Source organism: Pleurodeles waltl, chromosome 2_2, assembly GCF_031143425.1.
Source record: "Pleurodeles waltl isolate 20211129_DDA chromosome 2_2, aPleWal1.hap1.20221129, whole genome shotgun sequence".
NCBI lineage: Eukaryota > Metazoa > Chordata > Amphibia > Caudata > Salamandridae > Pleurodeles > Pleurodeles waltl.
In genome coordinates this window covers 1,134,075,405-1,134,091,807 of record NC_090439.1, presented here as the reverse complement: position 1 = coordinate 1,134,091,807, position 16,403 = coordinate 1,134,075,405, and the positions used below count along the sequence as shown (strand labels likewise).

The 16,403-nt window shown below is 46.5% G+C and overlaps 1 protein-coding gene across 1 annotated transcript in view; it reads left to right on the top strand.

The window, feature by feature from the left end:
• The window catches only part of LOC138278695 (mucin-2-like), a 165,967-nt gene that overhangs the window by 114,418 nt on the left and 35,146 nt on the right, over positions 1-16,403 (top strand). The window contains exon 17 of the mRNA XM_069219273.1: positions 15,725-16,171. Coding sequence (XP_069075374.1) covers positions 15,725-16,171 — 447 coding nt within the window. The remainder of the gene's footprint in view (positions 1-15,724; positions 16,172-16,403) is intronic.

The window sequence follows — 16,403 nt, the reverse complement described above, 5'->3', positions numbered from 1 at the left end:
TTTCTGGAGGGTCCAGATGAGGCTTCTTCGGAAAGAAGGTGAAGTAAAGGATCCAGAGGATTCCTGCTGGAGTCTTGCAATCCAAATCAGAAGAACCAGCCAAGAGAGAGACCCTAAATAGCCGCATGAAGAACGTCATGGAAGGATGCCAACAAGCCTTGGCAACTGCAAAATAAACGGTGCATGGGGGTACTGTCTTGCGTGGGGAGGCAAGCTCTTTCCTCCACCAAAGTTGGACAGTTGTTCTTCAGGACCGTCGGGACCACTTCAGTCCATCACCCATGATGCAGGATCCACGCAGCTCGTAGAGGACCCCCAGTACTGCCATTCCAGCCTTCTGAGGTGTTCCAGGCAGCCCCATTTGCTGCCACCTCTCAGACAGGTGGTTTCTGCCCTCCTGTTGCTTGAGCAGCTCAAGCCCAGGAGGGAAGAACAAAGGATTTCCTTTGGGAGAGGGGTGTTACACCCTTTCCCTTTAGAAATAAGTGTTACAGGCTGTAGGAGGCTGTCCTGGTTTGTAGTGGGTATCTTGGGTACTTACACCTTATACCAGGTCCAGTTATCCCTCATTAGTGGAATGTAGTAGTGTTCTAGCAGCGTGTGCTGATAGAGGTAGCTATAGCAGAGCAGCTTAGGCTGAACTAGGAGACATGCAAAGCTCATGCAATACCACTTATAGTTACACAGTACTTATACGCAAGTAAAGACAATGCTGAGTGTTACCAAAAATAAAGGTTGTTTATTTGGGTGACACAGTACCAAAAATATCTTAGAGGCAATACTCCTTCTGGAGGTAAGTATTAAACACAATATATACACTAGACACCAAAATTAAGGTAAGTAATTAGACATAGGATAGTGCAAACAATAGGAAATGCTATAGAATGCAATGGGAGAAAATAGGTCTAGGGGCTACACAAACCATATACTAAGAAAGAGGAATGCGAACAACGAATCCACCCGTAGACAAGTGTAGTGTGTAGAGAATCCTTGGGAGAGTGAGAATACAGTAAAGGTAAGTAAACTACCCCACCCCAGAGTAAAGTACTGCAAGTTTCCTTAGGACACACTACAAGTAGTGATTAGAGTTACTGCAAGAACCAATCAAGTCTGCAAGCAACAACTACTGGATTCCTGGACCTGAAGAAGGAGTCCAAGTCCAGAAGTCAAAAGAAGTTCCAGGAAGGACAGGAGCCCCTGCCAACCCAGAACAGGGTGCAAAAGAAGAGTCCACGGTTGGATGAAGATTGCAGAAATGCACCCAAGGAAGATGTCAACGGGTTCCTGCATGATGCAACGTATGTCCCACGAAGTGAAGTTGGATGCAGACGTGAATTCATGTTGGAATTCTCCAACAAGCCTGGGTTCCGGCGAAGTCGTGTTTTGCATAAAAATGGTGCTGGCTGGACCCAGAAGGGACCTGGGGGCCTCGACTTTGTGTGAGGAGGAAGAGGGGGCTCTCAGCACTTTAGATAGCTCTGAGGACGCCAGGCAGAACCCACGGGAGTCCCAGGACACGGGGACAAAGAAAGAGCAAAACGCGGTTGGTGCAGCACTGCAAAGGAGGGGCCCACGACGCCGGAGGTCAACTCAGCGAGTTGAGCGTCGCAAGACAGAGTGCTTGAGACCTGGGCCAGGCTGTGCATGAAGGAATTTAGCAAATAGTGCACAGAGGTCTCAGGAGGTGAAGAAGACGCAGTGCACAGGGGTACTGTCACTCTTGGGTAAGGCAAGGTGTTACCTCCTCCAAATTGGGACAGCAGGACCTCAGGACAGTCTGTGTCTATGGGGTCCACCTTCGGTGTTCCAAGGAGCACGCTCGTTGCCAGGAGAGGAGTCCAAGAGAACCGGTCGTCGACTTAGAAGGTGCCTGCGTGAGCAGGGGAGTGACTCCGTCACCCCACAGGAGATTTCTTCTGTCCTTCTGGTGCAGGGTGAAGACAGGGAGTCCTCAGAGCGTGCACACCGTGGAAACTGTTGCAGTTGCTTGCTGAAGCTGAAGTTGCAGAAGAAAAGTATCCCTTGTGGGTACTTCGTTGCTGTTACAGCGGTTCCTGGAACAGGCTGCGGTTGATCCGAGGTCAGAGGATGAAGTAGTAATTGCAGAGGAACCCACAGGAGAGACTCTAAATAGCCCTGAGCGGTAGGGGGATTGGCTACCTTATCAGGCAAGGACCTATCAGGAGGGGTCTCTGACGTCACCTGCTGGCACGGGCCACTCAGAGCACTCCAGAGTGCCCCCACACCATGCAAAGCAAGATGGTTGAAGTCTGGGACACACTGGAGGAGCTCTGGGCACCACCCCTAAGGTGGTGATGGACAGGGGAGTGGTCACTCCCCTTTCCTTAGTCCAGTTTCGCGCCAGGGCAGGGACTGGGGTCCCTGAACCGGTGTAGACTGGCTTATGCAAAGAGGGCACCATCTGCGGCTATTTAGGGTCTCTCTCTTGGCTGGTTCTTCTGATTTGGATTGCAAGACTCCAGCAGGAATCCTCTGTATCCTTTACTTCACCTTCTTTCCGAAGAAGCCTCATCTGGACCCTCCAAAAACTCTACAACTGCAACAAAAAAGCAAAGACGACTTCTGGAACATTGTATCTTCAGCTCCTGCCAGCAACAGGACAGCCAGTCTTCAGCCTGCACCAGAGGAACGAAGGAATCTCCCTTGAAGTGAAGGAGTCACTTTGCTACTTCAGCAGGCACTCCTCTAAAGTGATGACCTTTAGCTTGGGCCCCCTCTCCTGACGAAGTGCGTGGATCCAGCATCACGGGTGGTGGACTGAAGAGGTCTTTTCGGTCCTGACGTCCAACTGTCCAACTTTGGTGGAGGTAAGAGCTTGCTTCCCCATACAAGACAGTTCCCACGTGCACTGCATGTTTTGCAGTTGCCAAGGCTTGTTGGCATCCTTCCACTTGCCTAGGTGGGAAACTGACTTTCGCATTCAACTTTCTTAGTATGTGGTTTGTGTTCACCCTAGGCCCATTTCTAACTATTGTGATTTTCACTAATTGCACTGTTTTCTAATTGTTTTTATGCACATTTCTGCAAACTAGTGTTTATAATTTGTGTATTACTTACCTCCTAAGGGAGTATAGTCTCTATGATATTTTTGGCATGTGTGTCACCAAAATAAAGTACCTTTATTTTTGTAACACTGAGTATTTTCTTTCATGTTTGAGTACTGTGTTACTGTGGTGGTACTGCATGAGCTTTGCATGTCTCCTAGTTAGGCCTTGGCTGCTCATTCACACTACCCCTAGAGAGCCTGGCTTCTAGACACTGTACATTTCACTAATATGGGACAACTGGAGCTGGCATAAGGTGTAAGTACCTTAGGTACCCACTAAAAACCAGGCCAGCCTCCTACATTGCTGGTGCAGCGGTGGGATAAGCACTTGCAATTGCCTTATCACTCTGTCACCGGTGCTTTCCACAGGAAAGAATACTCTATACCTACAGCTATACACATATACCTAGTTACAGGGTTTTAGTCTCTTACTTTCCTTTCCAAGAGACTAGAAGGTAGGTTTGTTAGGTTTTCCTTACACTACACTACCACACAGCTACATCATGTCTCGGCTGGGCCTGGCTCTGAGGCCATGGGTACCTCCTATGAGGGCATGACCTTCAAAGAACTTAAGGGGCTTTGCTCAGAAAGGAGCCTAGATGTAGTGAAGAACCCCAACAAGAATTTTCTGTTGAGCCTTCACCTTCAGGATGATCAGGAACATGCTGATAACCAGGAGGAGGAGGGGGAGGGAGATTCTATCCCCTTAGAGTCAGAGAATCATCCTTCAGATTCAGGTGAGGGCTCTTCCAAAGGTCTTCCACCTAGCAGACCTACTAGTGTAGCTTGCAGTGGGAGAGGTAGTCACCCAGGGAGGGCCGCCTTCACACCTAGACGTCAGGTCACTAGGGTCTCAAAAGTTAGGGACAGATGTACCTCTGCCCATTCCCAAATCCCCTCAGTTTCTGAGGGATCCCATAGTTCAACTCCAGGTGATGACTCCATAGATAGGGAGCTCAGGAAACTGAGAATGGAGGAGGCCAGGCTGAGGCTGCAGCAGCAACAGCTAGCCCTAGAAAGGCCTTGGCTGCAGAAAGGAAAAGATAGGGGTTGGGGTTAGTTCCCCATGGTGGCAGCAGCTGAATTTTCAGGAGTTATGGGGTCAGGGAGGACACCATTGATTCTAGAAACCTGCATAAAATTGTTCCCCCATACGAGGTGGGGGATGATATCTACATGTGGTTTGCTGCACTTGAGAGGGCCTGCAAAGTTCATAGGGTCCCTCAGAGGCAGTGTGCTGCTATTCTGTGGTTACCCTTTTCTGACAAGGGGAGGGATAGACTTCTCACTGTCAGAGAAGAAGATTCAGACAGCTATGGTATTCTTAAAACTGCACTCTTGGATGGATTTGGCTTAACCACTGAACAATACAGAATTAAGTTCAGAGAAACCAGAAAAGAGTCCTCACAAGATGGGATAGAATTTGTGAACTGTTCTGTAAAGGCTTTGAAAGGTTGGTGACACAGCAGCAAAGTGTCTGACTATGAGGGCTTCTATACTCTAATTCTGAGAGAGCATATATTTTTTAATAACTGTGTGTCTGATTTGTTACACTAATACTTGGTAGACTCAGATCTGATCTCTCCCCAAGAATTGGGAAAGAAGGCAGACAAATGGGTCAGAACAAGAGTGAACAGAAAAGTTCATACAGGGGGTGACAAAGAAAAGAAGAAAGAAGGTGAAAAGTCTCAGGACAAGGGTAGGGACAAACATAAAAGTAAACACTCCTCTTCAGGCCCACAACACTCCTCTGGGGGGTGGGGATAAAACCTCTTCCTTCTCCTCCTCTTCTGCACACACTAAAAAGCCTTAGTGTTATGTGTGCAGAGGTAAAGGCCATAGGCCAGGGGACGAATACTGTCTAGGTAAAGCACCTGAGCCTACCACCATTACTACATCCACTTCCACTTCTAATGTCCCTAGTAGTAGTAGTAGTAGTGGTGGGACTACTGGCAATAGTCAAAGCAAAGGTGTGTTTGGGTTCACTTTTGGGTCCATAATAGAAACTGGGGTAGGCGTAGAAACCCCCAAGACACTTTCTGTCTCACCTGGTGGCACTGGCCTTGCCACCTTGGCTGCTTTTCCCCTTAACATGGATAAGTACAAGCAGTCAATTGAAATAAATGGTGTTGAGGCCCAGGCCTACAGGGACACAGGTGCCAGCATCACTTTAGTGACCGAAAACTTGGTGTCACCTGCACAACACCTCCCTGGTCAGGAGTACCAAGTTACTGATGGCAATAACTCCACTCAGTCTCTCCCCTTAGCTGTAGTGCAACTTAGTTCGGGTGGTGTTAATGGCCCTAAGCAGGTGGTGGTGTCACCTAGCTTACCTGTAGACTGTCTACTGAATGACCTAGTGGCCTCAGTTTGGGCTGAAGTAGAGTTTATGACCCATGCATCCATTCTGGGCATACCCAAGGAATTGCTTTCTTTAATCTCAGGTGAGATTAAAAAGCAAAGAAGAGAAGGAGTCCTGAAGCCTCAGGATTCTCCTCTCACCACAGGTAAAAAGGGTATCAAAGTGTCCCCTACCCACCCTACCACTGAGGATATCATTCCTATGGTGGGAGACACCCCTCCTAGGGTGGAACCTGTATCAAAGAAGCCAAGAGCTACCACAGCTGGACTCCCAGAGGTAAAAGTACCTCTCTGTGGTAAAGCAAACAAAGAAATGTATCCCTGCCCTGCCTTAGTAAATTTGGAGCAACCCTCCAGCCCACCCATAGAAACTTTTGTGCAGCACCCGTGCACTACCTCTAAGAATATAGGAAAGCAGCCCTGTCCTTATGTGGAGTCTTTGGGACAGCAACCCTGTCCTGCTCTACCCCAAGAGGGACAGCAACCCAGTCCTCTTTTAGAGCCATGGTGAAAAGCATTTTGCCCAGCTCTAGCCTTGCTAAGACAGCACCCCTATCTGGCATTGCAATCCTTAGGACAGCATCCCTGTCCTGACATAGGGTCCCAGAGACATTTATCCTGCCCCACTTTAAAACTTGTTCATAACCTTAAAATAGTTCACACTTGCTCTGTTCTCTATCTAAAAATCTCCAAACAGGGTGGTTCACCTCCCCACAGGGAAGGGACCATATAGTGGATGATAAAGGGAGTAACCACTCTAGTTCAGAGCTACTCTCCACTTAACACCACTAAGACAATGAAGTCTCAACTGGCCAAGGTTAGTCTTATTGTCCATCGTTTAGGGTGGGGGGTTGTGTAGGAAAGTAGACTCTTTCTAGCTTGGTTACCCCCACTTTTGGCCTGTTTGTCAGTGTGTTTGACTGTGTCTACTGGGATCCTGCTAACCAGGACCCCAGTAGTTATGCTCTCTCCCTCTAAATCTGGTTGTTGGATACTGTTAACAGAGTATTCCACTCATAATTGGCATGCTGGTGCACCCTTAAAAGTCCTTAGTGTATGGTACCTAGGTAACCAGGGCATTGGGGTTCCAGGGGATCCCCATGGGCTGCAGCATTTCTTTTGCCATCCATAGGGACCCATGCAAATGCTTCTACAGGGCTACCATTGCAGCCTGTGTGAAAAGATGCATGCACCCTTTCACTGCCATTTACACTGCAGCAGGTCACTTATAAATCACCCTTACTACAGGCCTTCCAGCCCTGGCGGCTGGGTGCAGAGTACCTGTGTGTGAGGGCACCCCTGCACTAACAGGGGTGCCCACACGACCTTCAGGACCATTTTCCCAGACTTCGTGAGTGCGGGAACGCAATTGTACGCGTGTACTGGCCATAGGTCACTGCCTATGTTCAACTACATCATGGTAACTCCAAACATACGCATGTTTGGTATCAAACATGTTGAAAGCATACCTCAAGGCTTCTGCAAGCATTGGTTGTATGATGATATACACTCTGGGTGCTCCTTAGAGACCCCCAGTACTGCATTCCAGCCTTCTGAGGTTTTCCAGGCAGCCCCAGCTGCTGCCACCTCTCAGACAGCTTTCAGCTCTCCTGTTGCTAGAGCAGCTGAAGCCCAGGAGGGCAGAACAAAGGATTTCCTTTGGGAGAGGAGTGTTACACCCTCTCCCTTTGGAAATAGGTGTTACAGACATGGGAGGGGTAGCCTCCCCAGCCCACTGGAAATACTTTGAAGGGCACATTTGGTGCCCCTCCTTGCATAATCCAGTCTACACTGGTTCAGAGACCCCCAGTCCCTGCTCTGGCACGAAACTGGGCAAAGGAAAGGGGAGTGACCAATCTCCTGTCCATCACCATCCCAAGTGGTGGTGCTCAGAGCTTCTCCAGAGGATCCCTGGGTTTTGCAATGTTGGATTCCAAGTTGGCAGGGAACTCTGGAAGCATCTGAGTGGCCAGTGCCAGCAGGTGATGTCAGAGACCTCCCCTGGTAGGTGCTTACCTGTTAGCTGACCAAGCCTCCTTTCAGGCCTATGTAGGGTCTCTCTCCTCGGTGGTGCCTCAGATTCAGATTGCAAGACACCAGCAGGAATCCTCGGCATCCTTTACTTCACCTTCTTACCGAAGAAACTACATCTGGACCCTCCAGGAACTCTACAACTACACAAAAAAGCAAAGACGACTTCTGCAACATTGTATCTTCAGCTCCTGCCAGCAACTGCTTTTTCCTGGTCGAGCATCCTCAGAGGACAGACAGTCTTTAGCCTGCACCAGAAGAACTAAGGAATCTCCCTTGAAGTGAAGCCGTCACTTCCCTGCTTCAGCCGGCACCCCTCTGCAGCGAAGACCAGTGGCTTGGGTCCCCTCTCCTGATGAACTGTGTTGACTCAGCATCATGGGTGGTGGACTGAAGTGGTCATGACGGTCCTGACGTTCAACTGTCCAACTTTGGTGGAGGTAAGAGCTTGCCTCCACATGCAAGACAGTACCCCTGTGCACTGCATGTTTTACAGTTGCCAAGGCTTGTTGGCATCGTTCCACAAAGTTCTTCATGCACCATGTAGGTCTAGCCCCCAGCACTCCTTCCTGCGACACACAGCCTCTTGCATGGTTCTCCGGCGGCATTGGATCCTGTTGTGTAGTGCTGTGTGGGCCTCCTTCTGCACCTTCTTTGTCCCCGTGCTGTGGGACTCCTGTGCATGCTGCCTGGTCTTCTGAGGGCTCTCTGAGCTGCTGAGAGCCCCCTCTGTCTACCTCTCCTGGGTAGAGTCCTCCAGGTCCCTCCTGGTCCCGGGCAGCCCCATATTCCGCTAACCGTAAGCTTTGCGTGTGCCAAGGCTTGTTGGCGGAATCCAGCAACGCAAACAAGACTGCAATCATCCATCCGGCGTGGGACATCATCTGCACCAACTAGGAACCCGCATCCGTCTTATTGGGTGCAGTACTGACTGTTGTTCTTCACGGTTGGATTTTCTTTTGCACCTTCGCCCGGGTTAGTAGGGGCTTCTGTTCTCCCTGGAATCTTCAGTGCTTCTTGGACTTGGTCCTCTTCTTCCACAGGTCTTCAGGTCCAGGAATCCATCATTGGTGTCTTGCAGTCTCTTCTGTTTCTTGCATAATCTTCTTTCTCATCTTCCTGTGTGTTCTAGGAAAGTTACTGTGATTTACTCCTGCTTTACTGTGCTCTGGGGTGGGTTCTATTACTTACCTTTGGTGTTTTCTAATACTCCTAGCGCCCCTCTACACACTTCACCTGCCTAGGTGGGAAACCGACTTTCGCATTCAACTTTCTTGGTATATGATATCTGTCCCCCCCCAGGCCCATTTCTAACTATTGTGATTTCCACTAATTACACTGTTTTCTAACTGTTTGTATGCACATTTCTGCATACTAGTGTATATAATTTGGGTATTACTTACCTCCTAAGGGAGTATAGTCTCTATGGTATTTTTGGCATTTGTGTCACCAAAATAAAATACCTTTATTTATGTAACACTGAGTATTTTCTTGTGTGTGAGTACTGTGTGACTACGGTGGTATTGCAGAGATTTGCATCTCTCCTAGTTAGGCCTTGGCTGCTCATCTACACTACCCCTAGAGAGCCTAGCTTCTAGACACTGTCTACATTTCGCTAATAAGGGATAACTGGACCTGGTATAAGGTGTAAGTATCTTAGGTACCCACTACAAACCAGGCCAGCCTCCTACACATGTGCTCTATATAAATGCTCTGCAATAGGAGTTTGGGATCACTGCTACTAGGTATGGCCCTCCGTCGGATCAGTAAGGGATCAATCGCACTTGAAATAGAGCTCTGACCGAACAGCAAATTTCACTGTTTGTCTATATTCAGCACAGTCCAGTCACTATGGGATCACTGTTCCTCAGTCGAGACCTTTGTCAGATCAGTAAGGGGTCATTGATGTTCTGTAGTGAGCGCTGTCTGATCAGTGATGGATCGTTGCTGCCCTGTATGGAGGTTTCTACAAACAGTAACGGATCACTGTTGATGTGTGCAGAGTGCTGTCCAAACAGATAATTCCACAGTTGCTCTATACAAAATTCTAAAATATTAGTAAGAACTCACTTCTACTCTGTATACAACTATGTGCTATCAGTAAAGGGCCTGAGCTACCTTACCTTTTATAGATATTGATTACTCCATTGCACCATCAAAAGGGCTCTTCTGCCTCTGTTTAGGTAAATTACTGCATGTCTGTGTAAAGAGGGTGCACAAGATTCAGTAATATCTATGGCTCTATCTAAAGCATTGACACATCAGTATGGGATCACTTCTTGATCTCTATTGAAAGTTCTCTGAAAGTTCTCTGAAAGTCCATATACAGAACTGTCCAGTCTGTAAGGGTCTCTGCAGGTTCATATAAAGCTATAGCTGTTGGTAAGGGCTTGCAGCAGCTTTAAATAGAGCTCGATCACCTCAGTAGTGGACCACAGCTTTATATTATAAAGTATACATCTATGCATTCCAATTTTAACAAAAGGGTTTTGCATCTACAGAATAAAAAAATCACATCTATGTCAAAAAGCATCACATTTATGTCTTAACAAGACCCATAGTCATACTGATGAACCGGACAACAACCAGCCCAAGTATTACTAGTGGTGTCCGTGCAAAGTAAAGGGAACTATCGAAGATGCTGTGTGCAGAGTTATCAATAAACACATTGATGGCACCTGTCACGTGATTGAGAAAGCTGCACATGGCATCTGTGAAGTGGGTGGAGAACTTGTTGATTTAGCTTGGCATTTGATTGGTGCAGTGAAGAGCGTATTACCTACTTTGCCCCCTAAAAGCACACCCAGTGCTGAAACACCAGCAAATATGGCTGCAATCACACGCACAGTCTCACCTTTGTTTACGACTGTCTTCAGGACGATTATCAACAAACCAACTTCTGCATCAGAAACCGTGACCAACTCTACAACTCCACCTTTTGCCCTCTCGATAAGACAACATCCAGATACCACTCGTAAAAAGTCAATAATTTCCATGTTTTCAATAATATATGTAGTGCATTGTAGACTACAATTAATAGGAAAATTAAATGCCATCCTGGTTCCTGGTAAATAGGGGCAGGAGGAAGTCTGCTCTCTGCGTATTTAAAGTCTGAAGAGAGGACAAACTAGACTGCTTTTAGGGAGGGGCAGCCCTGGGGATGTGATTGTGGCAGTGGTCAACCTTCGCCAAAGTACTGTGGTGGAAGCTTGGAGGCCAGGTGGACGGCTTGTAAGTGTGTCTTAGAGGTTAGCAAACCTACATGTCAGCTGGATCGTGATAGCTCCCCCTCACCTACGAAAAAAGACCAGCAGCAAATTGTTCCTGGAGCTGTCGGTAGGAACAGTAGATGGAGAAGGTGGAGACTTAGCCTGTGTGTTTGTTCCCTGTCTGGGAGCATAGTTACTGGAATATGTGGCTCCAGTATTCAAAGAAGCCAATGGTCCATATTCTTCATGCTCTGGTCATGAGCTTCATTAGTAACCTTTCCCTTTTTTAGGGGGAAAGTGGTGCATATGCAGAACGAAGGCTTTGAACAGCGACAAAGGAGTGTGCAGGTAACGCTCCTCCTAGTGTCAATGAATGGCATCAGAATGTTTAACACAAGTAATGTGCCACTTTGCTTTAACCCCTTCGCTGCCAGGCCTTTTCCCCCTTCTGTGGCAAGCCTTTTTTTGGCTATCTGGGGTAGTCCGTTATTAGGCCCTCATAACTTTTTGTCCACAAAAGCTATCCATGTCAAATGTATTCCTTTTTTTCCAACATCAAAGGAATTCCAAAGGCATCCTGAGGTTGTGGGTTCCCCTGGAGGAGATCAGGAAATTAGCCAAAATACAGCTAGAATGTCGTTTTTGGGAAAAATGGGAAAAAAGTGCTGCAGAAGAAAGCATGTGTTTTTTACCCTTTGAATGGCATTAACAAAGGGTTTTTGGTGCTAAAATCATCATCTTCCCAGCTTTGAGGAACAGGCAGACTTGAATCAGAAAACCACACTTTTCAACACAAGTTTGGCATTTTTCTGGGACATACCCTATTTTTACTTTTTTGTGCTTTCAGCCTCCTTCCAATTAGTGACAGAAATGGGTGTGAAACCAATGGTGAATCCCGGACGGCTAAACTTTTCTGAAAAGTATACAAAATTCTGAATTCAACAAGGTATCATTTGTGTAGAGCCTTCAAGGTTTTCTTACAGAATGTAACAGCTGAAATAAAAATATATTGAAATTGAGTTGAAGAAAAACCATTTCTATCAACGTTTTCATCTGTAAGTTTTTCTAGCTATGGAAGATTTTTGAAAGCAATATACTGTTACATCTGCTGAACTCTTCTGGTTGCGGGGATAAATAGGGCTTGTAGGTTCATCAAGAACACTAGGTACCCAGAGCCAATAAATGAGCTCCACCTTTCAATGGGTTTTCATTGTACACCGGGTATACAGCAATTGATTTGGTAAAATATAAAGAGTGAAAAATAGGTATCAAGGAAACCTTTGTCTTTCCAAAATGGGCACAAGATAAGGTGTTGAGGAGCAGTGGTTATTTGCACATCTCTGATTTCGGAGGTCCCCATACTAGCATGTGAATTACAGGGCATTTCTCAAATAGACTTCTTTCTTACACACTGTCTTACATTTGGAAGGAAAAAATTTAGCGAAAGACAGGGGGCAAAAACAACTGTTCTTCTATTCTGTGGTCTCCCGAGTATCCCGATTAAAATGGCACTTCATTTTTTAAAACTAGACACCTCGGGAAACCCAGGATGGGGTAACTTGTAGCACTCTCACAAAGTTCCATTACCCAGAATCCTTTGCAAACCTCAAACTTTGGCACAAAAAAAACACTTTTTCCTCACATTTTGGTGATCGAAAGTCCTATAATCTGGGAGAAGCCTCAAATTTACTTCTACCCAGCATGCCCCCAAGTCTCCCAATAAAAATGGTACCTCACCTGTGTGGGTAGGCCTAGTGCCTGCGACAGGGAAGGGTCCAAAAGACAACATGGACACATCAAAATGATCTATTACAAAACTACGTGTTTTTGCAAGGGGGGCACCTGTGTTTTTGGTCCTGGGCTCAACAACCATCTAGGGAAACCTACCAAACCCAGACATTTCTGAAATCTAGACACCAGAGGGAGTCCAGGGAGGTGTGACTTGCGTGGATTCCCCCAGTGTTTTCTTACCCAGAATCCTCAGCATACCTCAAATTTAGCTATAAAATCACATTTTCCTCACATTTCTGTGTGGGATCACCACACCGGAACAAATTTCCTACCACCCAACATTCCCCTCAGTCTCCAGATAACAATGATACCTCACTTGTGTAGGTGGCCAAGTTCCTGTAACAGGGAAGGGCCAAAAACATGTTGAAATTAAGAGGGAACTAAAGTGGGTCCAAAAGGCCAGTTTGAAAAAAAAGAAGTTTTTATGCTGACAAGTGGGGCAGAATTTTTATCGGTATAGATGCAACTGTGCTGGGTGGTAGGAATGTGGATTCCTGCAGATTCCGGAAGGTTCCATCACAAAAATGCTTGGAAAATGCGTGATTTCAAGCAAAGGTGGAGGTTTGCAGGGCATTGTGGGTAAGAAGATGGTGTGGGGTACATGTGAAGAACACCACCCTGGACTCACCCAGATGTTTAGTTTTCAGATGTGTCTAGGTCTGGTAGGATTTTTCTAGGTCGCAGCATCCCAAAGTCCAAAAAGTGCAGGTGCTCACCATTCAAAGTGGGACAATATTGGGTGTCAGTCAAGATCTCTTGTCCCAAATGTAAAATCAATACCCAAACTAATCAAATGTCCTCTTGGTTGCCTTTGGGATAAGATCCTTTAGTTTGCAGGGAGGGAGTAGAAACACTGTTACCCCCTTCAGTTGGGGTGGGGGGCATAACCATGCCCATACTGGTTGGCAGGCCCCACTCCTCTATTTCTTTTATATTCCCTAGCATCTAGTAGGCTTTCTGGCTCTCCCCGGGGAGTGGATCAGGGGTAATTGTCTCATCTGACCACTAGTGCGCAGAACAACTTTGTCCCCATTTATTTGGGTTGGGAGTATGGAAATACCTCCACCCTCTTTTTAAAAAAAGTTCTTCCATGGTGTCTAGTGGGTTTTCTGTCCCTCCTGGGGGCAGAAGGGCCTAATAATAATGGGCAGATGTGCCTCCAAGGTGGGCAAGAAATGGCCACAGTAATGTGCCCCCATGGGGAGCGACCCTTGCCCCAGAGGTCGCTCCCCCAAACAAAGCACACACACAACCCCTGGTGACTAAGTGGTTTCTGCCCCCCTGGGAGCAGATGGGCCAAATAGAAAAAGACCGATCTGCCCCTAAAGGGAGCAGAAATGGCTCAAATTAATATGCCCCCATGGGGAGCGACCCTTGTCTAAGGGGTCGCTACCCTTATGAAATTAATTTAAAAAAAAATCCTTGGTGTTTAGTGGTTTCTGCAGCCACTTGGGGGCAGATTGGACTAATAGAAATAGGCCGAACAGCCCCCAAGGGGGGCAGAAATGATCTGAAATAATATTGGTCCCCAGGGGAGCGGCCCTTGCCTAACGGGCTGCTACCCTCCTGTAAAAAACAAATAAAAAATATCCCTGGTGTCTAGCGGTTACTGCCCTCTTGGGGGCAAAGAGGCCTAATTAAAATAGGCATCTGCCCCCAAGGGGGCAGAAATGGTCTTAAAAAAATGCCCCCCTTGGGGAGCGACCCTTCCCAAGGGGCTGCACCCCTTCTTTGTTTACTAAAAGTAAACAAAATCCCTGGTGTCTATTGGGCATTCCTGCAGCACGATCGCTATGTAACCATTACGTCCATCGCACTGAAATGGTTAATTTTACTGTATCTGCAAAACATTACACCATAGGTGAACTCAGACAAAAAGCAAGAATCAAGATTTACATCAGTCCTTCAGACAGCTTTGTCCGAAATGTGCAGTATCTCCACTGCGCTGTGCACAGCTCTCTTCCAGGTATAAGTAATCTCTATTGGGTTTCTATAGAAAGATTCCTGCAGCTTTGGAAAGCTAAAGGGCATATCTGCAGCAGTATTTTTAATTGTGTCTCATCTGTCCAATAAGGGATCAGTAGGGCTTGGTGCACAATTTTGTCACATCAGTAATGGATCAACACTGCTCCTTTTAGAGCTTTGAAACATCAGAGAAGGATCACATGTGATCTATATACAACTCTGCACATGAGTTTGGGATCACTGCCACTAGGTGTGGCACTCATTCTGATCAGCAAGGGATCAATCCTGCTTGAAATACAGCTCCGACTGGACTGCAAATGCCACCGTTGGTCTGTATAGAGCAGCATCGAATCACTTAGAGGTCACTGCTGCTCAGTATAGTACTCTGTCAGATCAGTGAAGGGTCATTGAATCTCTGTACAGAGCGCTTTCTCATCAGTGACGGATCGTTGCTGACCTGTATAGAGCTCTGTACGAACAGTAAGGGATCACTGCTGATCTGGGTAGAGTGCTGATCAAACAGATAGTTTCCCATTTGCTCTATACAGACTTCCAAAACATCAGTAGAAACTCACTTCTCCTCCGTATACAACTGTGTAATTAGTAATGAGCCTGCGCTACGTTACCTTTTATAGATATTGATTACTCCATTCCACCATTGAAAATGTTCTTCTGCTTCTGTTTAGGGGAATTACTGCCTGTCTGCTACAAGATTTAGGAATATGGCCCTACCTAAAGTGCTGACATAAGGGATAACTGCTGATGTGTACGGAGTGCTGTCAAAACAGATAGTATCATTGTTGCTCTATAAAGATTTCCAAAACATTAGGAAGAACTCACGTCTACTCTGTGTACAACTCTGTGCATGTTACCTTTTATAGATATTGATTACTCCATTCCACCATTAAAATGCTCTTCTGCTTCTGTTTAGGGGAATTACTGCATGTTTGTAAAAACAGTTGTTACAAGATTTAGGAATATGGCCCTATCTAAAGCGCTGACACTGGAGTAGGGAATCACCTCTTGTTATCTACAGAAGATTCTGTGTTAGACCAGCAGAGACCCTTACCTGCTGGTCTATGAAAAGCTAAAGCTGTTAGTAAGGACTCACAGCTGCTTTAGATAGAGTCCATCACCTTAGTAGTGGATCAGAGTGTTATACTATAAAATATAAATCTTTGCATTCCAATTTTAACAAAAGGGTTTTGCATGTACAGAATAAGAAAATCACGTCTATGTCAGACAGTGCTACTGGCACATGCAGAATTTCCTAAATAGCATCACATTTATGTCTTAACAGGAACCAAAGTCATCCTGACTAGCCGGACAACAACAACCAGCCCAAAAACAGCAAGTATTACTAGTGGTGTCTCGTGCAAAGTAAAGGGGACTATCGAAGGGACTACCGAAGATGCTGTGTGCAGAGTTATCAATAAACTCGCTGATGGCACCTGTGAAGTGATCGAGAAAGCTGCAGATGGCATCTGTGAAGTTGGCGGAGAACTTGTTGGTTTAGTTTGCCATTTGATTGGTGCAGTGAAGAGCGTATGCCCTACTTTGCCCCCTAAAATCACACCCAGTGCTGAAACACCAGCAAATACTGCTGCAATCACACCCTCAGTCACTCCTTTGTTTACGACTGTCTTCAGGACGATAATCAACAAACCAACTTCTGCATCAGAAACCGTGACCACCTCTACAACTCCACCTTTTGCACTCTCAACAAGACAACTTCCTGATACAACTGGTAAAAAAGACATAATTTCTATGTATTCAATAATATATGCACTGCATTCTAGAGTATAATTGATAGGAAAATCAAATGCCAACCTTCTGAGTGGAAAACTAGGGCAGGGGGAGGTCCCCTCTCTGAATGATTAAAGTCTGGAGAGAGGACAGACTAGACTGCTTTTAGGGAGAGGCAGCCCTGCGGATGTACTTGAGGCAGTGGTCAACGGTCGCCAAAGTACTATGGTGAA